The sequence below is a fragment of the Cyprinus carpio genome, chromosome A12, assembly GCF_018340385.1.
Source record: "Cyprinus carpio isolate SPL01 chromosome A12, ASM1834038v1, whole genome shotgun sequence".
NCBI classification, from domain to species: domain Eukaryota; kingdom Metazoa; phylum Chordata; class Actinopteri; order Cypriniformes; family Cyprinidae; genus Cyprinus; species Cyprinus carpio.
Genome location: NC_056583.1, coordinates 16,548,894 through 16,572,814, shown reverse-complemented (window position 1 = coordinate 16,572,814; position 23,921 = coordinate 16,548,894). Strand labels below are relative to the sequence as shown.

Genomic DNA, 23,921 nt, shown 5'->3' with positions numbered 1-23,921 from the left:
GATCTGTTACACAGACATTTTGGTCAAAGAGACACATTGGTGAACCGCCCGCAATCATAAATAGACAATGAGCAAGTATGTCAGCAAGTAAATATACTAAAGCAGATGACCCCAACACGTACTCGGTTAGTAAAGTAACCTTGGTTCCCTGAGATACGGGAACGAGTACTGCATCTGCTTGAAGACACTATGGGAAAAACTCATTTTTTCTCCTGAACTGAACCCTTTTTCAATCACCCAGTGAAACTGCATGGCCATCGGTTCGTGCAATCGATAAAATCGAACCAATGGCTCGGCAGCAGTGCTGCACGAACCTATGGCTGCGAAACCCGCATGGCACGGAACGCGGTACTCTTTCCCATATCTCAGGGAACCGAGGTTACATTAGTAACCTAGTACAATCCCTTTCAATACTTCACTCGTACTGCGTCTGCTTAAAGACATTGTGGGAACACAGTTAATTCACGCCACGCTAAGAAGGGGAATGACCAAGCAATCATACTTGACACTATGGCCAAGATATGACAATAACAACCAGGTTGCAGAATAAACTCAGTGAGGTTATGTCTAATGTGTTCTCTTTGTAAACTGCCTTGATGTGAATAGTAAGGAAATAATGTAAATGCAATAATGCAAATTTAACATAACTATTTTTTATACTGTATGTGTTACTCTAATTCAAATGCAGTGCATTATTTTTGATTGTGTATTTTATACAGTATGTAGCCTTTTATTATAAAGGTTCACTCTTGGCTTACTCTGTGTGTTCCAAATTGTCATCAAATTCAGTTTTATTGCACAATCTATCTATATGTTAAAATAATTATCTGAATGTGTGCATTCTGTGCAAGATGGAAAAAAAAGAAGAAAAAAAAGTTTGCATGTATTTTTATTTCTGGAATAAACAAAGTGCAGCAATGAAACATATACTCATTGACACATACATGACCTTTATGTACACTAATCAGTTTATCACACTAAAAAACTATAATATATGACGCGTTTCCACCAAAATTACCCCCCCCCCCCCACCGCCAAGACCTGTTGGTTTCTGCATTTCCACCACGATCAAAAGTACCGTGAAGATTAGGCAAATATTCTGTTGACGTAGGTCTGCACGCATTTCTCAATACAACTCAAATTTCGGACTTTGCTAGTTCGAATGTGATCTCCCGTGGACGAGACGATGCAAGTCCGGTAATTCTGCAAACAGCAGCTTACTTGATAACATCAGTCAGTAAGATGAAATATGATATCAAACACCACTGCCTCCTTTCGTTTTCATTTAAACATATCAATAGCCGCAGAAATGTAGTTCAGGGAAATGTGTAGGCCTATATAGCCTACATTACAATGAAATGAAATATATCAAACAGTATTGCCTCTTTTTATTTTCATTTTAAAATATTAATAGATTAATTGAATAAAGACCAAAGATTACCTGTTTGATTTACCCAAAACTAATGATATTTTATGTTTAACCACTAAAGAGAAATCAGAGCCATCGGCAAATGTCAGAAGGACTAGCCGAGTCGAGATTGCTCTCGTCAGTAAACATGAGCACTGAGCTCCCGATGATCGTGTGGACCTGATCACCCCCTCCTCTCGTACTCTCCTTCCTGTCTCTGTTCAGTTTGGTGATGTTTCTAACTCCTGCTCGGCACTGATTGATTCAGGAGCCAAGGGCAACTTTGTGGATATCTCTCTAGCCACCCAGTGGGGGATTCCTGCCATTCCTCTTCCTGAACCTATTCCTGCCCGTTCCTTGAATGGCACCTTAATCACTACTGTCTCCTATGCTACTCCTCATGTCAATCTTAGTGTCTCAGGCAATCACCGTGAGGTGACCACGCTGTACCTTCTTGAATCCCCGAGTGCTCCCATAGTGCTGGGGCACCCGTGGTTGGTGCAGCATGGCCCTCACGTGGATTGGTCTAGCGACTCTGTCTTGAGATGGAGTCAGTTTTGTCTTGCATCTTGTTTGGGTGCTGCCAATTTTCCTGTGTCTGTGTGCCCTGTCTTGCAGGTGGAGTCTGCTGATTTGAGCGGGGTCCTGGCGGAGTACCACGACCTGTGCCAGGTGTTTAGCAAGTCCCAGGCCACCTCCTTACCTCCACATAACCCTTACGATTGTGCCATCGAGCTCCTCCCAGGCACTTGTTTTCCCTTTCAGGTCCTGAAAGAGAGGCCATGGACAAGTATATTAATGAATCCCTCAAAGCCAGTCTCATCTCCTGCAGGTGCGGGGTTCATCTTTGTCAAGAAGAAGGACAGCTCCCTGCGTCCCTGTATAGATTATCAAGGCCTGAACGACATCACTATAAAGAACAGGTACCCCTTGCCTCTTATGTCGTCTGCCTTTGAGCTTTTGCAGGGAGCTTGACCTCCGGATTGCCTATTACCTGATTCGCATACGTGAGGGGGATGAGTGGAAGAGAGCTTTCAACACACCCACGGGACACTTTGAGTACCGGGTCCTACTGTTTGGTCTAACCAATGCCCCAGCTGTCTTCCAGGCCCTGGTTAACGACGTGTTAAGAGACATGGTGAATCGTTTTGTCTTTGTGTATCTTGATGATATCTTGATATTTTCTCCATCTCTCCAACTTAGCATGTTCGCCAGGTGCTACAACGGCTGCTGGAGAACCAGCTTTATGTCAAGGCAGAGAAGTGTGTCTTCCATGCCCAGTCGGTTACGTTCTTGGGGTTCGTCATTTCTGCAGAACAGATCAAAGCGGACCTCTGTAAGGTAAGGGCTGTTGCCGAGTGGCCAGCTCCTGACTCTCGTAAGGCTCTAAAGCGGTTCCTGGGGTTTGCCAACTCTTATTGGTGTTTCATCCGGAACTTTGGTCAGATTGCTGCACCCTTAATGGCACTCACCTCTCCCAAGGTACCGTTCAAGTGGAATATTGGGGCACAGGAGGCCTTTGATAAATTAAAGTCCCGGTTTATCTCTGTTCCTGTCTTGTCTATTCCAGACCCTGAACGTCAGTTCATTGTTGAGGTGGATGCTTCTGATGTTGGAGTAGGCGCTGTCCTGTCACAGCAGTCGCACCAGGTTGGAAAGTTGCATCCCTGTGCATCCCTGTGCCTGCCCGCCTGAGTCCCCCAGAACGGAATTACGACATAGGTAATTGGGAGTTGTTGGCGGTCTGGCTGGCTTTGGGGGAGTGGCTTCACTGGTTGGAGGGTGCAACTTAGCCCTTCCTGGTCTGGACGGATCACCAAGGTCCTGAGTCTGGCAGTGGTGCGGCTTAAGCTTCCTACCACGCTTGGTCGGGTCCACCCTGTTTTCCATGTCTCAAGGGTTAAACCTGTGTTGTTTTCCCCTCTTATCCCTCTGCCCAACCCATCCCCCCCCGTCTAGTAGATGACTCCCCGATCTATACTGTATGTACGGAAGTTGACAGATGTCAGACGTAGGGGTCGGGGCTTTCAATATCTTGTGGACTGGGAGGGCTATGGTTCAAAGGAGAGGAGCTGGATTCTGGACCGGGATCAGACACTGGTCGAGGACTTCTATCGGCGACGAGGTTAGCCCCTTCCTGCAGCACCTGGTGGCATCCGTCGGAGGTGGGGTACTGTCATGTTCTCGGTTTGATCACCCTGTCCTTCGGTGGGCGTGTTCTGTATATGTCTGCATGTTGTGTGGTGTTTTGTTTTGACCGTTCGCCATGCACCTCTCTGTGGCATTCCTCGCTCCCTTTCATTACAACCTTTTACGCTCTTAATTGTTTAACTCCGCTCACCTGAATTTAATGTTTGTTCTTCTCTCACTCTATTTCCCTCTTTTGTGTCAAACGGTGCCAATGCACAGCCACTCTGTCCGGTCAAGTCTAGATCTGTTCTGTCGTGCCATTTTCCACTCTGTCCGGTCAAGTCTAGCTCTGTTCAGTCGTGCCTTTTTTTTTTTTTTTTGCCCTCGTTTCCTAGATCGGGCACCTGCATCCCACAGAAGTTTTCTCGGTCTGCTCAGACACCGGCTCCCTCGCTTCTTCCTCCCCTCTCCGTTCTCTAAGCGGCCGCACCATTGGGCGCCCCCTGCCAGGTGTTTTTGCAAGGACATTGTAGTTTCTATTTTTTTCTGTTGGACTGTTTTTCTAATTCCCCGGCTGGTTTTTGTTCTTTTGAGGGAGCTCTTTTTGGACTTGCTAAATAAACTGGTCTCCTGCTGAAACCTGCATCTGTGTCCATGTTGTGTGCCTGACAGAAAATTATCTGAATAAATGGTAGTTGAAATCACAATGCTGAGTGAACTCAACCAATCAGCATGGTTAGCGCCCAAGTCCCGCCCCCGAAAGTTCCGGACCTTTGAAAAGTACTACCTCGCCAGCAGGAACTTTCTGAGGGGCAACTGTTTTTGGTGGAATCACATGGAGTACCAGCCCAAAGTCCCTAGTTCCTGGGTAAAGTTCCAGTGGTGGAAACGCGGCAATATTTTATCACTATAAAATCCAGATTTTTTTTTACTTTTATTCAAAGTATTAACTAAAATTATTGCATATAGGCTCATAATGCTTATTAGATAGATCATTAGTTAATGTCTATAAATGTTGTGACATTTTCTATGACTTTTATTTGTCATGAAAATGATTTGTTATAGACTGTGTAGACTACCACACCCTTGCAGACACAAAACCAAATGCCATCAGTAATAAAACCACCTAATCACTCCCAACCCCACATCACCCTGCAAAGAGCAGGTTACACTTGAGACAAAAAAAACAAACAAAAAAAAAAACCTTGAAACCCGGTGGAGGAAAGACACAGTATCATTAGACTATTTACTGAAATCAATCAGGATTTCCCCCTACAATCCCAAGCAGCACACAGAGAAAGAAAGAATTATTTTTTGGCACAGAAACTTAAGTCGCCTCTTGCATTCCTAATGGGAACCTAGAGCTTCTAACTGCATAAATAACTATAATCCAATAAATTGGCCAGCTTGTGTATAAGGCTATACGTATATGTGTACATGTTTGAGTCACCGCTTACTGCATGCGCGTCAGAAGATACATTTATTTTTGTAGTATCGAGTTTACCACAATACCACAATGCCATGAACATGTTTGTCTGGTAGTTTCCACAAACAAATAACAGACACAATTGAAGGGGAGGGATCCTAAACCTGAGCTCACGTATAACCAGAAACTCCTCCTTTTACCAGCATAACACTCTGAAAGAGACAAAAGGCCTCCAGCTTCCTCCTAAACTGCCATCATAACATATACCTTGTGAGAGCTGAATAACTTTTTACGGTGACACAAGGTAAGGCAATACTTTTATAGAATATGGCTACTGATATGATGATTCTGCTTGTGATTCTTGTAACATGTAAAGAAATAATGCTGATACTATTCATGTGAATATTAGAATTAGAGTTTAAAACATTCATAAAGACATTGTGCAATTTTAGTACATAAGGTATTATGTGTTTGAAATGTGGTGGAGGGTTAATTTCCATTGCATTTTAATTGTCTTGTGCTGACATTACATGTTTTATTTTTACAAAATCAGAAATCACTGTTGTTTACTTCTGTTTATCAGATATATCAGTGGCTTACAGTAAAACGACTTAAATAATTCACATCTGTTTTAGAACTAAAGCAACAACATCAGCATGTCCAACAAAAAGAAACCAAGTCTAAAAATCTCTTGAGAAAAATGTGATAATCAAGAAGACAACTGAAAAATTAAACTGAGCAGCATCAATGTGTTTAAAGATGTTTCAATTATGTTTCTGCAGCAGCAACTTCAACATTTACAACCAACCAGCAATGATGGAGGAACTGTACACTGGATACCTGCTCAAGTCTCCCCCTCTAACGGCCCTGACTAAAAACATTGTACGTCTCATATCGCAATTCAACCTGTAATCAAAATATCTGCAGTCTGTCAAAGACAGTTCCTCTGTTCGTTTAACTTAGCAGTTTTAACTGTTATAGCTGTTACAGAAATCATGGAAGTGTCGTTTCTTTGTGCTCTCCAAAACGGGTGAAGACTACCAGCTGACATATCATGCAAACAACAAAAGGAGAGACAAACCTCTGGGAGAGATAAACCTTTCTAAGTAAGAAAACAACTGACAAAGTCATGAATAAATAAATTAAGCATTTTCACACTATACTGAGAACGTCTTTCTGTTTTAAAGGATCAGCCTGCTGCATATTGGCCCTGAGGCACATCAGAAGTGGGACTGGATCCAGAAAAACTTCAAGTGTTCTCTATCCTCTGTGTTGTTCTTGAAAGTGGAAGACGACACACCAAAACACTCTAGAGACTATTTCCTAATTGGAGAAAACAGGTTTGCCACCGTCATTTAGACAATATTTCTCATTGGTATCACTACACAGTTCCATGAAAGCCAGCATGACACAGGCAGAAAAAATAATTAAATAAATAAATAAAATGCCCATGTCTATTGAAACTATGTATATGTTAGTAGTGTAGCTTATACAGTAGTAAATCTACACATTTAAAATTGAGCTTTCAGAGTCAGTCAACAAAGCTTTATCAGCATGACTAAGTATTTAGTATATTGCCAAAGCATAATAAAAGAAAAAGACATTGTTAGTACATTAAAAAATAAAATAAAATAAAAATTAACTTTTGTGGTTCATCTCATTACATTTGTTTAGAAATGAATTCAACTTGTCCTGAGCTGTGAATAAAATAAAGCAAAATATTGATATCATGGAGTCTTTAAGCAGTCGCTTAATCACTCTGCTTTTTAAATGAGTTATATATACTGGAAATATAATTCTAGAAATCTTTTATTTTAAAAATTTCATTTTAAAATAACTGATGCAGTTTTTCACTAGAGTTAAATGTTTTCTGGTGTTTTCAGTGATGATGTTGATGGTTGGCTCAATGCCATAGTCAAGGTAATGAAGACCCAGAGATCACGAAATACCCTTCAGGTAAACATTAAAATATCTCTCTCTTCATATGTATGCATATATAAATGACTTGCCAAAGGTTTGGACACAGCTACTGCTTTTTTAAATTTCATGAATAATAAATAACAAAATGAAATATGGCAATTATGCAAAAGTATTTAAAAAAAATTAAAAACTATCTTCTTCAAAGTAGCCACCAATAGTAATATAATTATTTTCAATATTATTATTACTTTACATAATTTATTTATTGTTAAATTTATAAATTAATTTATATTTATCTACAGCTATACAAGCATTTAAGCTTGCTCACATGCTTTACTTTTTTCCACAGGACAACAGATTTAGAACAGCATCTGAACCTGTGAAGAGTTTGGAACCAAAGGTTGAGGATCAGCCTGATGACAGACGGTCAGCGCCTGAATTAATTTTAACTTACCCGTCACTGTACAGCCATTATGACTATCCTCGCAAACTCAGCGAACCTCAAGTACCAGTAACTCTCAAGGTTTAACACACAGTTTCTTAAAGATACAATGTGCACATAATTGCTCTTAAACTTCCGACTGTTAAAATAAAACTCAAACCTCTGTCTGGCAGATTCCAGTTATTGAACATAAAGATGAGAAGGATGAGATGCAGGATGAATCTGCAGAGGACAGCAGTGAATACATGCGCATGGCATCATTGTAAGTGTTTGAGGGCACTTTTCCCCTTAACTGGCCCAGTGGAATGTAAATGTACAAAAACATTTTGAGAATTTAATTTACATTTTTAATTATTTCTTTTTCTGTGGTCTTTTCTGATTAGGCATAAAGCTTTGGATGTTGACCAAGAAAAGGTGGACACTACATGCATGCAGAAAAGGTAATTTTGAATTCTTGATTCACTATGTACCTTATGCACTATTGTTTCAGTAGTGTGAGATTTTATTTACTCAGTGTATGTTGCCGTTTGACACATTGTAATGTGTTCACTAAGTTCAGTATTTTTGGTTGTCTTTTTTCAGCACTTCCATTAATGGTCACGAGTCCTCTGTGTGCAATGGTGCAGTCAACCAGGATGAAGACGATGAAAATAAATGGTAAATTTGGACTTGAATGCATCTTTTGAAAGAGCTACCACTGCATTTTTCTGTTGAATGCACCTGAATCATGTCAACTTTCTTATTATTGCATTATGCATAAAAGAGCTATATTTAGCATGAAAAATTTGGCATCTGTTTGAATTTTATCAATGCATATTTCTATTCTGCAGTGAAACAAACACACATGTTGAGAAGGAGATCTGCGTTAGTCGAAATTATCTGAAAAACAGTCTGATCTTGACTCAGGCAGAGGGCAAACCATGGTAGGCTATAACTCTCACTGATAATTAATTACAGTTTTTACAGTTTAATATGTATCCTATTCTGAAAACATTAACATGAGTACAAATTAACAACTTACATTGTATTATGTTTCTCATTGTTGTGTGTTCATCTTTTTCTCTCCAGTGTCTCTGACTGTCTGATGATTCAGAACTTGTGTCTCTTCTATAAGGGGGATCAGATCCTGGCCTTAAATGACCTGCTTATAGACACAGTAGAAGAGATACAGATGTACTTAAGAAGACTAAGCAAGGATGAGGTAAGATGACGATTCACAGTAAAATATTTTTTTTTGTCACTACATTAAGAGAGCTATTATTAATGCTACTGAAATTACATGCAGGTAAAACTCACTATTCGGCGGCTTATAGGATCCCAGCCTCTGCACTCTTAACCCTGCCAAACATAATGAGGATATGAAACAAAATCACATGTGAATTCAGCACCATCAAGATATTAGAAATACAGGTGGAAAACAAGGTGTTAATGAAGAACAGAAGAGGCAGTCAGGTTATCTAAAGTAACATGTCCTCTTTTGACTGTACATTAATCATGTAAATATGTAAAATAAATAAAATGTCACTGAGTGAAAGAAATTTGTAAGATTTAGACTGTATACATGAAACTTTGAGTGGTAGTGGGTAAATTAGTTCACATCTGTTAATGTGAAGAAAAGAGTCAAGTATTACTTTATTATAAGTTTGAACTTTAATTCACATTGAAAAAATGCACAGTTCACACTGTTAATATATTTTATCCTCTTTAAAAATGCACTTTTTTTTACAATCCTAACAATATGAGGTACTTTATATACTGTGTACTGTATATACAACTTTTCTGTCATTGTCTATTTTGTTTTGCAAAGCATTTAATTAATTATGTATTGCACCTAGTCATTATGATTTGATTAAAATGTTTCAGTCACTCTTTAGATTGCTAATTACTGAATATCATCTACCCTATGTAATTTATACATGAATTATACTGTAGAAAAACACATATGTGGACATTGTTACAATGTGAAGTATTATTAAACTTTTGAAACATTTTTTACAATTATTTGATATTTTATAAATATACATACATTTTCAATATAATTAGAGAATACTTCTACAGAAATGTATTAATTTTTGTCATTTCTATTTTTATCATTTGTTTTAAAAATAGTCAAATAGTCAATATGATTTAATTATTTTTAAATAGTTTCTAGTTTTTAAATAGCAGTGTAACATATTTGTGCAGTTGGGAGATGGACAAAATGGTTTACTGCCATCTTTTTGCCTGTTGGATCCCACAGTAATGTTTTGACATTTCTTACTTGAAAATGTGTCTCATGCACTTCATAAACAAGTATGCATGGTATACAAATAACAGACTCTTTAAGCTGAGTCATCTGAATTAAATTCTGTCACAGACATTTGGGTCAAAGAGACATCAGCGAACCTCTGCAATCATGAATAGAAAATGAGCAAGTATGTCACCACATGGTCGTCTGCCTATTGTCTGGAGGAAAAAATATATAATAATAAAAAAAAACAAGGGAACCAAAAAAACAGGTGAAACATTGCGAATAAAAAAGCTACAAAAGCAAAAAAAAACTGCATTAAAAAAAAAATTGTGGGAAGTGCCAGCTTATGTGTCAGACTATGAGTGTATACTGTATGTGTACATGTTTCGCAGCGTACTGCATGTGCATCAGAAGCTAAATTTCTTTTTGTTTGTTTTCCACAATACCTCAATGCCATGAACACGTTTGTCTGGTAGTTTCCCCAAAGAAATGACAGAGTCAAAGGGGAGGGATCTTAAACCTGGGCTCACATATAACCAGAAAAAAAACTCTTTCCAGCATAACACTCTGGAAGAAACAAAAAGCCTCTAGCATTGTGAGAACTGAATACCTTTCAGAGGACATTATTTTTACTGCGAAACAAGGTAAACTAATAATAATATAGAATACAGCTACTGATGTGATGATTCTGCTTTATGATGCTTGTAACATGTAGAGAAATAATGCTGATACTATTCATCTGAGAAATACAATTTGAGTTGAAATATTCAAAAGACATAGTGCAATATTATTATATAACATATAATTATTCACTTGAAATACGATGGAGGATTCATTTCCATTGCATTGTAATTGCTTTGTGCTGCTAACAGTGACATTGCACTGAATATCATTTTACAAAATCATAAATCACCATTGTTTACTTCTGTTTATCAGATATATGACTGGCTTACAGTAAAATAACTTTAACATTTCACACCTATTTTAGAACTCAAGCAACAACATCAGGATGTCCAACAACAAGAAAACACGTAAGTCTAAAATCTCTTTAGGAAAAGGGAGATAATCAAGGAACTTAAGGACTAAATGGAATTGAGCACTTTTTAATGCTGATCAGCTTTAATTATGTTTCTGCAGAAGCAACTTCATTTTACAATGAACCAGTGATGGAGGAACTGTACACTGGATACCTGCTCAAGTCCCCCCCTGAAACAGCTCTGACTAAAACCACTGTACGTCTCATATTGCAATTCACCCTGAAACTGAAACATCTGTTGTCTGTCAAAGACAGTTCCTCTGTTTGTGAAACTTAGCAGTTTTATATATCTGTCACAGAAATCATGGAAGAATCGTTTCTTTGTGCTCTCCAAAACGGGTGAAGACTACCAGCTGACATATCATGAAAAACACGAAAAGAGAGACAAGCCTTTGGGAGCGATAGACATTTCTAAGTAAGGAAAAGACTGTCTCATAAATATATACATAAAGTATCTTCACACTATAATGACAACGCCTTTCTGTTTTAAAGAATCAGCTTGCTGTTCACTAGCCCTGAGGCACATCAGAAGTGGCACTGGATCCAGAAAAACTTCAAGTGTTCTCCATCCGTCGTGCTATTTTTAAAGGTGGAAGATGACACACCAAAACAAGCTAGAGAATATTTCCTCATTGGAGAAAACAGGTTTGCCACCATTATTTTGACTCTCATTTCTGTCATAACATAATGCCATGAAAGCAGTGTTAAAGGTTTTCAGGTGTTTTCAGGGATGAAGTGGATGGTTGGCTCAATGCCTTAATCAAGGCAATGACGACCCAGAAATCACAAAATAAACTGCGACATACAGACGATACTCAGGTAAACAATCCTTCTCTTTCCCTCTCTATCTTTACATATATGCATATACAAACTATCAGTAATATGTTTTTGCACCTACTGATACTTACTACCATTGCCTACATTTGAGAATAATAAAAACATAAAAGGAAACATAAAAGTAAATAAAAAACATAAAAGGAAATATGGCAATTATGCAGTAACCCAAAAAAAAAAAAAAAAAAAAAACAGAGATCAGAGAGTCAACAAAAAATTCAGTCAAATGTACAAAATCTTTTGAGAGGTTGTGAATGCTCACATGCTTTACCTATTTCCACAGGACAAGAGATTTAGATCAAAGTCTGTACCTGTGAACTATTTAGAACCAAAGGACAACAGATGTTCAGCATTTGAATTAACTTCACAACAATACAATCATTCTGGCAATCCTCGCAAGCTCAGTGAACCTCCAGTACCAGTAACACGCAAGGTTTTACACATTTAAACACAGGTTCTTTCACATGTGCATATGACAAAATACACACATAAAACTCAGACCTCTATCTGGCAGATTACAGTTATTGAGGAAAAAGATGAGAAGGACGGGAAGCAGGATGAACCTCCAGGGGACAACAGTCAATACATGACCATGGGATCAGTGTAAGTGTTTAAGAGCACTTTTCCCTTTAACTGGCCTCGTGGAATGCACTCTGTTGATAAAACTCGATTTTCAGAGACAGAGTTTAATTTAAATGTTCTATGGTCTTTTCTGATTAGGAAAATGGTGTTGGAAGATGACAAACAGGAGGATGACACTACATGCAAACAGAAAAGGTAATTTTGAAGTCTTTTATTCACTGTTATTTACCTCATGAGATTGCACTATTGTGTCAGTTATGCAAGATATGATAAATATATGAGTTGTCAGTGTGTTACTGTTTGCCACATTTTAATGTGTTCACTAAGTTCCTTCCTGCTTCATGGCCCAGATGCAAAATATATGTGATTTATATATATATATATTTACTTCCTGCTTCATGGCCCAATATATATATATATATATATATATAGATAGATAGATAGATAGATAGATAGATAGATAGATAGATATTTTTTCATACCTGAATATATGTGATTTATATATATTTAACATCTAAAAAAGGATGTGGTCTTTGGTGGTTTGACCTTTGTTCAAATTAAACAATCAAATTAAATGGTAAAATTTAGTAACAGATAATTCTCTGTATTCATATGTCAGTTTTACCAAGATCATGACAGTTGTGGAAAAGCTACTAGTGCATTCTTCTGCTTAATACACACTGACACCATCTCTGTTTGACTATTTGATTTTTTTTTTTTTTTTTAGTGGCTGGTACTTAAATGTTCTAATTATTATTAGTGGTCTGCACTAATCTTAAATATGTGGTTACATCCTTAATTTCACAACTGGAAATATCATTAGCAGGGTGCTTCTGTCTTAGAGCAAACAACTTTTGAGTGTATCAATGTGTCAGTTGTTGAGTAAAATTCTATCTTTTCCTAATTAAAATCCATTAATTTAGCAGTGTGGTTTTGATAAATGTGGCATTTGTATTTTTCTGCTTTGTAGTGAAACACACACACGTGGAGAGAAGGAGATCTGCGTTAGTCAAAATGAGCTGAAAAACAGTCCGATCTTGACACAGGAAGGCAAACCATGGTACAACACTACAACAGATAATTAATGACAGGCCTTTACTAGAATTAATGTTAATTTGAGTAGAAATGAACTACTTACAATGTATCATCTTCTCCAGTGTGTCTCAGTGTCGTCAGATTCAGGACTCGAGAGGGGATCAGATCCTGGCCACAGACACAGTAAAAGATATTCAGAAATGCTTAAAAAAACTAAGCGTGGACGAGGTAAGATGATAAATCACAGTAAAAGAATTGTCTTTTTTTCCTATCACTTTATTTAGAGACCTATAAATAAAGTTACTGAAATTACTTGCAGGCAAAACTCCTAGTTAAGCGGTATCCAAGCCTCTTTCTGAACCCTGGCCACCACACTGAGGACATGAAACAAAATCCATTGCAAATTCTCTCATCCCCATAAAAATATTCGAAATGTTGTACACGTCTAATTTAAGGTCAAAGGGTCATTTGCTCATACAGGTAGAAAACAAGGCACTACTGAGTAACAGAAGAGGCAATCCGGTTATCTAAAGTACCTTATTCTCTTTTGCATGTACATTAATCATCTAAATATGTATTTTAAAAAAATGTCATATGTACATGAAATTACATGAGTGACAGTGGGTACTTTATTTATATGTTGGAAGCAGAAGAGTAAAGTATTACTTCATAACAAGAGTTACTCCACAGTGAAAAACTAGTTTTGCAATGTTTAACTGTTCATATATTTTAAACAGTATGAGAATTTTGTGTACTATGTATGTACATAAAACAATTCTGTCATTGTGTATTCTTTATTTGTTTTGCAATGCATGTAACCAGTGACACACTGCTCCCAATCATTATGCATTGGTTTAAATGTTTGTCACTCAACATGAAGGTTTCTGAACAACAGTAAGTATAGCCTATATAAAATATATGAATTATGCTTTCGAAAAGCATGCATCTTGCACATTGTTACACTGTGAAGTGTTATTAAACTTACCATTTAACTGTTTCTGCCTTTTTTGTTTTTTTAAAAAATGCACATTAATGCATGAAACACATTAATCATTCATATCTCATAATCCTTCATAATCTCATATCTCATATCCCATCACAGCCAAGAACAAAGACTTGTAGCTTCCTTCTAAACAACCACATTGGCTCTGAATGAAACCAGTTTTTCCTTATTCTGTAAAAAGTGCATTTTGAAATGCTGAAATTCAAGATGAACAATAAGATATTGCTGACTAGAAACTTCTCTTCCCATCATGGCCAAGAACAAAAGATATCTAGCTCCCAGCTCCGCACTACTAATAGGCGGAAGTCCCGTGGGGTCAGGACCCCTCCCCCGCAACCATCTGAGGGTTGTCCCCCCTCAAAGAACAAAGTCAGTATTTGTGGAACTCCAGTAAGTAAGGCTGTCAAGGCTGATCTCTCCTTAGTAGTACTCATGGCCAGTAATGCTGAAGTGAAGTAGTTTTGCTTTTCTGTAGTTTTTCAATGGCTCTCGGTCATGAAACAACACTACCTGAGCAGTCGAAGGCTGCGCATTTATTGCATGGATGGAGCAAAAATTTAAGTGTCTAAACCATATGCACAGTTTCATTGAATGATACATGTGTTTTAACAATGTCGTTAAACTGAATGTATGAAAGAAACTGTTCAAATAATCACAGCATTAACAACAATGTTGAAAAAAGAGAGCGCAAGGTTTATCTGATAATAAGATGCATGAAAGTAGCCTTTGTTGCTATAGCAAACAGACAACGGGTGTGTTTTCTTTGAGGATCATCATTCGCCGATGGAGAGGAAAAGTTAAATACTATAGCATTTTATTTTATGAGATAAAGAAGTTTTCACACGGGAAGAGAAGTGATCTCACGCTCATAGACGTGCCAGGCTATATCTGCAGCTAGCTGAATAAAAAGGAGAATGAACTGATGAAACGTTAAGACAAAAAACACAATAAATAAACACATTACAAATGACTGATTATTGTCCAGCAGTGTATTAGATTTCTTATAGCAAATTCAAAGCAATAGATAAAAAAATAATTAATTGCAAAAATAAATAAATAAATAAATAATAATACATACATACATACATACATACTTACATACTTAAAATGACTGTATTTGACATTTCTGTCACTTCTGAAATGATGGCTCCCCCCCTGGTGTGACCAAATGTTAGCCTATACATAATACTGTTAAAGCTCTTTTTTGAAATCTTGGCTTACGTAAATTTCTACATGCAATGTCATGCCATAGCACCATTAAACTAGCATCTAACAATGGACAAAAGTTTTTTTTCTCTCTAACCTATGGTTCTGTTACCATAAAGGCTGCTGTGTAAATTTGCCCTCTGACTAAGCATTTAAAGAATTTAGGGGAAACATTTAAATATTTCTGTGAATGCACTTAAAGAATGCAGAACCAAATTGTTAATTGAATTGTTAATCGAATTGAATCAAATTTAATTGTGAATCAAATCATATCGTTCTGAATTTGCAAAAATCATTCTTGAATCAAATTGAAAACCTATGAATCGTGAATCGAATCGATTCGCTGTCTACACAAAAATGCACAGCCCTCTAGTAGTAAGCCTTTACTCCTGTTGTAGATGCATTCCAAGCAAAGCAGTGTTTTCATTCCACACTATAGACCAGCTTCAAAAGCATTTCAGTGCCCTTCTCAAAGCCCTGATGAATCATGGGCTGAAAAATAACCTGCTTCCTGCATGATATAAAAACAGCTTAATTTAAACAACCAATCTTTCATTTATTCACATAAATTGAGGTTAGTAAAATACACAAATCTTGACAAATAATATACAGTATTGCTAATGCTAATACATTTTCAGCATTCATTTGACATTTATTTGCAGTCACCATGGCCAGATTATCCAATGGGCCCATGTGCATTGCAAATAGCTAATAGGGCCACACTAAGTGAAAATAGCTCACCTTGTTTGCAGAGGCTATTTAAACTAGCTCTTCCCACCAATGTCTGGCTGGCATAGACAATATTACTAAAGAGTCATAGTGGCGTAGGGCGTAAAGCGCATGGCTCTATGTTTTGACACGATCAACCGGAGATCGAGAAATTAATCATGTTATTCAGCAAGGATGCAAAATTGACAAAAAGACTTTTACGTTGTATTCATTTTTTATTCATCAAAGAATCTTGAAAAATATCACAGTTTCCACAAAAATATTAAGCACCAAATCAGCATATTATAAAGATTTCTGAAAGATCATGTGACACTGAAGACTGCAGTAATGGCTACTGAAAACAAGAATAAATCAGACTTTTAAAAATATTGAAACTGAGTTGTTTCAAACCAACTTTGGGTTAAATATGGACTAACCCAACTTTTGGGTAAAAGATTTAACCCAATAGCTGGGTTAGTCCACATTTGACCCAAAGTTGGGTTGAAACAACCCAGCATTTTTTAGAGTATGATATTCTACAATATTTCTGTTTATACTCTATTTTGACCAAATAAATGCAGCCTTACTGAGCAACAGAGACTTCTTTCAAAAATATTTAAAAAATCATACCGTTCCTAATGGTAGTGTCACTCTGGATTCATGAAAAATGTACATGCTTAGCAAGATGATTCATAATACAAAAAGGTGTTTCCTCATTCTCACTCATTGTTCTCGTCAGTGATGTCACAGAATGTTTTTGGAAATCACCCCTTCCCCTAAGATAGAACTGATTGTCCACTGTCATTTTTAGCACTTAACATTATCACTATAACCAGTCGTTTCTTCCACATATTTTTGTTTATATCATACTAATCATATTAACACAATCCAAGCTGCATTAGTCCAGTCATGCCTGACTAGTCTTGATTGATTGCGCTGATCACCCTTGGCATTTTTAGCTTTTAAGCATACCAGAGGAGAGCTGTCATCTTTCGCCTGATGACTGATCTCATGTGTTTTTTATTTTTAATTTTTCCTTTTATGGAGAAGAGTTAACAGAGCTCACAACAGGTGTTATAGGCCTCCATGTGTCTACAGTGAATAGGTCTCTCTAGTGTTAATTTATAAAACTGCACTGAGTTGTTGAAAATGAGTTACTGTCTTTAACTGTCAGTAAAGAAATTAGTATTTTGAAAAGAATAATTAAATATACATTTAACACTAATATTTCTCACCTTGCTTAGAGTACATGTACCATATACACTGTTGTGTGACAACACTTTAGTCACTTTTGCAAATGCAGAGCAAAATTGTATTGGCATTGTTAGATCTTAGTTCCTCTTGTTAAACACATTTCCAGAAAAAAAAAACACTCAAATAAACCAAACATGCAATCTACTGCTGCACACTGTATGTTTTAGGTACAGCAGTGGTTCCCAATCCTGGTCTTGGAGAAGCCCCAACATTGCACATTTTAGATGTCTCCCTATTCAAACACATCTGATTTAACTCATCAGCTCATTAGTAAGGAATCCAAGACCTCGGCTGCATCAGAAAACTGCCTTCTGAGGCTGCCTTTGGAGGACGCATTCCAAGGTAGGAAGGCATCAAGGTACATCCGAATTCAATGTTAGCTTCAGTTCCTGTCTGCTGAGATGCCTTCATCTGGCCAATTTTTGAAGGCAGCATAGATGTATCCTTCGCTGCCTTTGATATCCCACAATCCTGTGTGTTCTATTCTGTGACAGTTAAACCCAAAAAATAAAGATGGTGTCGGAAAGTTGCGGTCAGTGGTCAGTTTGTGTGTTAATGTGTTTTTGATCAATGTTTTCCACTTTTTATATCATTTCTAGCGAGAAATTAATATTGCAGTAATTAAATATCTACTTAGTTATCACCAAAGCTCTCTATATTTTGCTGTAGATCATTAAACCATTACTCTGCCTCAGAAGCCTGTCCAAAATCAGTTTCATGAGGTGCCTTCGTGCAAAAACGCTGCCTGCAAAGTCATTGCCTAATATGGCAGCGAGGCAGCAAGTCACCTGCCTAAGTTTTCGGATGCAGCCCTCAAATGTGTGTGTCAGATAATAGAGACACCAAAAACGTTCAGTGTTGGGGGTTCTCCAGGACCAGGATTGGGAACCTCTGCAGTACAGTATACGCTGATTCTGATTGAGAGTGATCTATTAATCTTTGGTCTATTGTCGTAGTGCAAGCTGTTTCTTATGGTTTACTTATAAGACGTGAAATCAAGGCACTCATTATCACTTATCTAAGACCCTTGATGAATCTTAATGTCTCAATAATTAATCTCATATAATGTCTGTGAGGATAGTATTATGGAATATTATTTAACATTTTAAATATACTCTCGAATTAATTGGCCTTAAAATGTACTCAAAGTTATAGATTTACTTGAGCCATGTGATATAATTATTTTACATATATAAACATGTAAAATGCATGTATATAAAGGTCATACATGCACCTTTCACACGGAAGTTCAAATGTGGTGGAATTTTACTAATCTACATTTGGAAGGAATTTGTGTAACTAACCACTTCCATCTGAGACATCAAGGAAAAGAATCAACATGCTTCACTTTTGTCTTGTTTTCAAGTCATTGCCGGTAAGGACCTGGTAGTTCCTGTGACCAAAAATCCTAAAACATTTTCAGCAAAGGGAGGACACATAACCAGAAACTCCACCTTCTTCAGCGACAATAGAAGTCTACCTTCAAAATCATGACATGCATATTGGTGAAAACAGGACAGCAGTACAGAGGACACTGTTTTTACTGCGACACACACAGTAGTTAAGGTAATCCATTAATAATGTATTGCAGATCTACTGATCCAATGACTAAACTGATCTGATTTATTTGAACACATTAAGAAATTATGGCTACTACTTATATTTTATTTTTTGCAATCTTTCTTCGGTTTAAAGAATTAGACTGAAAATCACCCAGTGCAAATAGGTCTGTAACTATTTGACTATGACACGGGAGGTTGGGTCATGTGCTTTCAATAAAAAGCTTTGTTTTGGTTTTCCAAATGTTAATATTCCTATGAGCTGACTGATGCAGAATTGTACAATTAAAGAGATCATCCAAATGAAAATTCTGTCATTATTTACTCACCTTCATGTCATTTCAAACCTGTATGACTTGTTCTTTTGTGTGGAACACAAAACTGAGACATTTTTCAAAACATCTTCTTTTGTGTTCCAGAGAATACAGCATACAGGTTTGGAATGACATGAGGTGAATAAATGTAAATCAAAAAATTTTCATTTTGGGTGAACTATACCTTTAAGGTCCGGGAATATCAGTATTTTTTTTTTTTTTTTTTTTTTTACTTCATAAATACATTTGTGTAAAATACAGTACTGTGGTTTTTTCTGTGTTGTATATTCTCAAGCACCAATTATTGCTTAAGTATTATCTGATGTGTGTGTATAATAAAGACATTACTTACAACACAAATCATGTCTGTTTTAGCAGAGATTTAACAACATCCAAATGAACAGCAGAGGTAAATCAGGTATGTCTGAAATCTCTTTTAAACAGTACAGACTGACTGGAAACAGAACAGCCAGAGATGAGATTATAAAAAATCTAACTTGTCTAACTTGTTCAAGTTTTATTGAGATAACTATTACAGATAGTGATGAATGGTTAAATTCTGGTTGATCGTATGTATTCCTCTGCAACAGATTCAAATGCTTCATGTCACACTGAAGCAGCTGGGGTGGAGGAAGTGTGCAAAGGTTTTTTAATAAAGTCCCCTCCTTCTAGACAAATAAGAAATATGGTAAAACATCTGGATTTCCTACACAGAAATATCAACAGTTTATATGTATTATCTAGGTATTTCATCTAAGATGCTTCATAATTCATTGCAGAAATCATGGAAGCGCCGCTTCTTTGTGCTTTCAAAGACAAATGACAGCAGCCATGAGCTAAAATACTACAAATCCACTGAGAGAGACAAACCTATAAAATCCATAGACTCTTCCACGTAAGGCGAAAGCTGCTGATTAAATTTCACATAAACAAAAAGGGTTAGTATTATGCAGCGATATAATTCTTTTTTTCTATGTAGCATCACAATGCTGCAAGTGAACCCTGAAGCAAACCCAGACTTCGAATGGATCTGTAAAACCTTCAAGTGCTCTCCGGACACTGTGCTCTTAATGAAAACAGAAAACCCAGGAGCCAAGGTCCAAAGAGAATTTTTCTTCATTGGAGACACAAGGTTTGCTATGATTACCATTGCTTTACCATAATTCCAATACTTAGGAAAAAGCTGCATTGAAAAGAAAAAAAAATTTTTACGCAAATAACAGGAAAAATAAATAAAGGCTATTCCTTCTAGTGTTAATATATAGGATCTGTTGTTTTCAGTGAGGAGGTGGATAGATGGTTCAATTTTCTATTCAGGGCTATAAAGGTGAGACATTCCACTTTTTGCCTATGAGTTTAATAGCTTTAATTGAGCATGTTCTCTTTGAATAAATCATTAAAAATATATTTAATTGATATATTAAATATTTAAAATCTTTAAATATAAGTACATCTTTTAAATAATGTTTAGCAATTATTAATCAATGCAATTTGATGGGTTTTATAAAGTTAATTTTTCAAACTTTGTTTATAGAATAACAAATTCGAGCCACAAACTGAACCGCAGATCACGACAGAATCCAATGCTAATGACCAAAAGCCCTGTGACACCGAAGAGGTAATTCATCAACAATGCTTTCACATGCTTGTGTGACTCAGTTCTCCTAACATTGCCTGAATAATTTCTGACTTGTACCTCTCAATAATTGCAGACTAAAGTTGATGGTCAACCTCCACTGCCTCCAAGGAAGAAGTCAGCATCAGAAGATGTTATAGCTCGATGTAGCCAACCACCCAAAAGCAGCCCATCTGCAACACCAGTATGGCACATTTAAACCCACAAACACACACTCTCACTTATAAAAACCAAACCCTTGCATTATAATTCAGTATAACCACATAAAAAAACACATCCCTTTGTTTGATGTATTCAGGTGTATGAAAATCTGAAAAAAGAGGAATCGCTGGATGAAACTGCAGTGGAAAGTAATGAGGACATGTCATCAAGGTATGACAAAATCTCATTTACCTCTATTTAACCAGTTAGACAATGCTTGTTTGTTTACCATTTAAAAATGTAACATTAATCGTTAGATTTGAATCCAACTGTATCCTTCTTGAATATACAGAAGACAAATTTCTTCTTTGATTTTGACCTAATTTTATGACCATCTTTTGCAATTTAATGTTGCAGTGTTCGAAAGCTTATTTGTAGTAATCAAGTATCATTGTGCACATTTTTTATGAATGTACTCTGTGCTAACATGAGTTTACTTATTGTTAAAGGCCTGATTTTATAGACTTAGGGCTTTGAGCAAATTATAATTATTTGCTTTTCTGTCCAGGGAGGGTATGACTGGTACATCTGAAGACAGTCTGTTGGATTGCGTCACAAAAGCCTTCGATAAAATGAAAACACCACAAACATCCACTGAGTCACATGGGCAAAGGTAAAAACAACTGACAAATTAAACATCAGCAGACTATTTCTAATTATTAATGCATACTGCTATTTGTAACATTATTATGAATATGAATAAAAAGTTTAAAAAAGAAAAAAGTATTTACCTTAGCTGTCACAAATCATCATGCATCACGCGTTTCAAAAGTATCCAGCACTGATCTTGCCCAAGTAGTTGTTACTCGTATTACAAAGGCGAGTCAGAACTATTTTTGCAACCTTATACATTTTTAAATTATATTTTGTAGTGTCTTAAACATTTAAAATTTTACCTTAAAAAAAAAAAAAAATCTGCACCACTATAATGGATCTTACCTTATTGTCATCCCAGGATTTATGGAATACAAAAAACTTGTACTAATAATAAAACTCTAAAAACTTTCTAATGGTTTCTTATGAAAACTGTGCCACCACTAAGCTGAACAGGTCAGTTCTAGGCAAAATGTGATTTATGCCTTATCATTATATCAAAAATAAATTTTAAGTACATCTGTAGAAGTTCAATTCAATAGAAAACAATATCCTAAAGTGTGGAATTTAGTTGTCAAACAACTAGGGTTATTTTGGTAAATTGTGATTTTGGAATCTAGTTTCATTGTGAGTTACATTTGTTTCATAGTTACATATTTTCCATTCTTCAGTGAAACGCACACCCTTGTCGAGAAGGAAATATGCATAAGTCATCTTGATGCAAACAGCTTGGTTATCACAGAGGAGGAGGGAAAACCATGGTATGATTCTCACAGATAAATAAAAAATTGTTATTGCTCCAAAAATACTCTATCTACTGGAAATGTTGGGCTGATCCCAGAAGCATCATCTGGTTCATGCAAGTTTGTTAGAATTAAATACTATTTTTCTGAGCCACTGGTGTAACCTCAAAATAAAAAGCAAGACTCCCCTGGTTCAGCCCAACATGGTGAAAATAACAAATACTACCTCTTATGTTTAGTTTAGCCTCAATATTTCTTTTCCTCTCTAGTGTATCTAAATGTGGGGAGATTCAGGCTTCATGTCTGTTCCACAAGGGAGATCAGATCCTGGCTGTCAATGACCTGTTGACAGACACAGTGGAGGAGGTACAAACATACCTAAAAAGACTCAGCAAGAGCGAGGTAGTCATGAGTCAAAGTACAAGAATGATATTGTAAATGTTATCATAGCTACAATGTGGCTATAGTTGAACTTACACTTTTTGCTCTCGCTCCAGGTTAAACTGACCATTCGAAGGCTCCCAGACTCCATTCCTCTGCATTGTGAACTCTGCTGAGGACAAAAACAAAATATCAAGCTGTGCTACTGTTCTTCTTCAGCATTTTTAATCCCTTCAATTCTCATTTAAAATCAATGTGAAAATTTCTCATGCATTTTTTTCTATATGTCGAACAGCACTGTGCTGGCAAACAGTACAGTCATTTAAAACAGAACGAGCTCATGAAAGTGCTGTAATGTAGTATAAATTCTAGTCTCTCTTTTGGTGATTTTCTGAAATGCTTCTCTGATATTTAGGATTTGTAAGTGCCTGTTCATACAGGCTGAAAGTATCGCTTTTCACATAACCCTGGAGGACTTACAGGTCGTCAACAGTAAAAAAAAAAAAAAAAAAGAAATGTAAAAAAAAGTAGCGCTTGTTAATGTTTTCTTGTGTGCATTAAGACTTGCTGAGCTTTTGTTATTCTAAAAATTACCACAGGAATGACTTACTATAATTGTAATTTTGCACTATTCTGTACATCAGCAAGGTTGAGGTAACAGAATCATTTACAAGTTTAATAGAACTTTCCTCTAGCAGTAAATAAATGTTAGATAGCATTACAGATAGTTTGTATTTAACTGATCATCTTAAACCTGTGAAATATGTGAACTGAAATTGCAATTAACTGCAGTATATTTTATAGCCACATGGTGGCACACTAACACAAACTGAATTATATTAAAATCTTATATTAATCTTGTATTCTTATAACCTGAATTCTGATTGCTCCTGTTCAGCATATAAATTCACATCTAAGTATCTTTTATTTTATTACTTTGGCAAAGGATGTATTTTTATAAACTGACTGCTGTATTATTGCAGTTGCATTGAAACTTGTCATGTTGGTAGCAAATCCAAATGTTTTGTTGTTGTTGTTGTTTTGTTTTTTATTTTCAAATTGAAATGAGGTTCAGATATTATAATGTAATAAAAACATGTAAAAAGCTAAAAAAAAAAAAAAAAAAAAAAAGAAACGGTTCAGCATTTGTGACTTTTCTTATAAGAAATATATATTGTACATGGACAAATATGAAATAAAAATGTGATTCAGAGAACAAGATCATTAATGAAACAAGTGTAGAGTGGATACAATTTATTTCCTTTAGAAACACTTTAAT

At 36.3% G+C, this 23,921-nt stretch overlaps 3 protein-coding genes across 5 annotated transcripts; all 3 read left to right on the top strand.

Moving 5' to 3' along the window:
• The first annotated feature begins 5,176 nt into the window (after positions 1–5,176).
• Positions 5,177–9,316, top strand: LOC109099972 (pleckstrin homology domain-containing family S member 1-like). 2 transcript variants are annotated; one of them, XM_042767840.1, is made up of 12 exons: positions 5,177–5,268; positions 5,747–5,846; positions 5,955–6,070; positions 6,152–6,304; positions 6,848–6,920; positions 7,234–7,407; positions 7,500–7,588; positions 7,710–7,766; positions 7,909–7,983; positions 8,157–8,249; positions 8,395–8,527; positions 8,612–9,316. In XM_042767840.1, the coding sequence occupies exons 2-12, from the start codon at positions 5,778–5,780 to the stop codon at positions 8,660–8,662; spliced, it is 1,083 nt and encodes a 360-aa protein (XP_042623774.1). In that variant the 5' UTR covers positions 5,177–5,268; positions 5,747–5,777; the 3' UTR covers positions 8,663–9,316. The 2 variants fall into 2 exon arrangements, with proteins under 2 accessions (XP_042623774.1, XP_042623773.1); XM_042767839.1 differs by having other exon boundaries at positions 5,946–6,070.
• Positions 9,317–10,076: 760 nt separating this feature from the next.
• LOC109099974 lies at positions 10,077–14,033 on the top strand. Its single transcript, XM_042767842.1, has 12 exons — positions 10,077–10,200; positions 10,545–10,587; positions 10,694–10,788; positions 10,892–11,007; positions 11,085–11,237; positions 11,321–11,411; positions 11,710–11,859; positions 11,941–12,029; positions 12,147–12,203; positions 12,979–13,068; positions 13,166–13,271; positions 13,363–14,033. Exons 2-12 carry the CDS (start codon positions 10,566–10,568, stop codon positions 13,462–13,464), a joined length of 1,071 nt encoding a protein of 356 aa, XP_042623776.1. The 5' UTR covers positions 10,077–10,200; positions 10,545–10,565; the 3' UTR covers positions 13,465–14,033.
• Positions 14,034–18,606: 4,573 nt separating this feature from the next.
• LOC109099975 (pleckstrin homology domain-containing family S member 1-like) lies at positions 18,607–23,875 on the top strand. 2 transcript variants are annotated; one of them, XM_042767841.1, is made up of 13 exons: positions 18,607–18,780; positions 19,463–19,505; positions 19,678–19,775; positions 19,867–19,982; positions 20,067–20,219; positions 20,369–20,414; positions 20,622–20,705; positions 20,800–20,907; positions 21,022–21,095; positions 21,433–21,537; positions 22,190–22,279; positions 22,531–22,663; positions 22,759–23,875. In XM_042767841.1, exons 2-13 carry the CDS (start codon positions 19,484–19,486, stop codon positions 22,816–22,818), a joined length of 1,089 nt encoding a protein of 362 aa, XP_042623775.1. In that variant the 5' UTR covers positions 18,607–18,780; positions 19,463–19,483; the 3' UTR covers positions 22,819–23,875. The 2 variants fall into 2 exon arrangements, with proteins under 2 accessions (XP_042623775.1, XP_018968986.2); XM_019113441.2 differs by having other exon boundaries at positions 18,608–18,780; positions 19,466–19,505.
• Positions 23,876–23,921: the final 46 nt, after the last annotated feature.

What these genes read in the sequence shown, in the direction of transcription:
- LOC109099972 (XM_042767839.1), top strand. Translation starts at nt 5,778, where the DNA reads ATGATGGAGGAACTGTACACTGGATACCTGCTCAAGTCTCCCCCTCTA. An exon ending in AAGTACCAGTAACTCTCAAG is followed by an intron (nt 7,408 to 7,499) that starts GTTTAACACACA and finishes TCTGTCTGGCAG; the next exon opens with ATTCCAGTTATTGAACATAA. An exon ending in GAAGACTAAGCAAGGATGAG is followed by an intron (nt 8,528 to 8,611) that starts GTAAGATGACGA and finishes AATTACATGCAG; the next exon opens with GTAAAACTCACTATTCGGCG.
- LOC109099974 (XM_042767842.1), top strand. Translation starts at nt 10,566, where the DNA reads ATGTCCAACAACAAGAAAACAC. An exon ending in GTCCAACAACAAGAAAACAC is followed by an intron (nt 10,588 to 10,693) that starts GTAAGTCTAAAA and finishes ATGTTTCTGCAG; the next exon opens with AAGCAACTTCATTTTACAAT. An exon ending in CAGTACCAGTAACACGCAAG is followed by an intron (nt 11,860 to 11,940) that starts GTTTTACACATT and finishes TCTATCTGGCAG; the next exon opens with ATTACAGTTATTGAGGAAAA.
- LOC109099975 (XM_042767841.1), top strand. Translation starts at nt 19,484, where the DNA reads ATGAACAGCAGAGGTAAATCAG. An exon ending in GAACAGCAGAGGTAAATCAG is followed by an intron (nt 19,506 to 19,677) that starts GTATGTCTGAAA and finishes CCTCTGCAACAG; the next exon opens with ATTCAAATGCTTCATGTCAC. An exon ending in AGCCCTGTGACACCGAAGAG is followed by an intron (nt 20,706 to 20,799) that starts GTAATTCATCAA and finishes CAATAATTGCAG; the next exon opens with ACTAAAGTTGATGGTCAACC.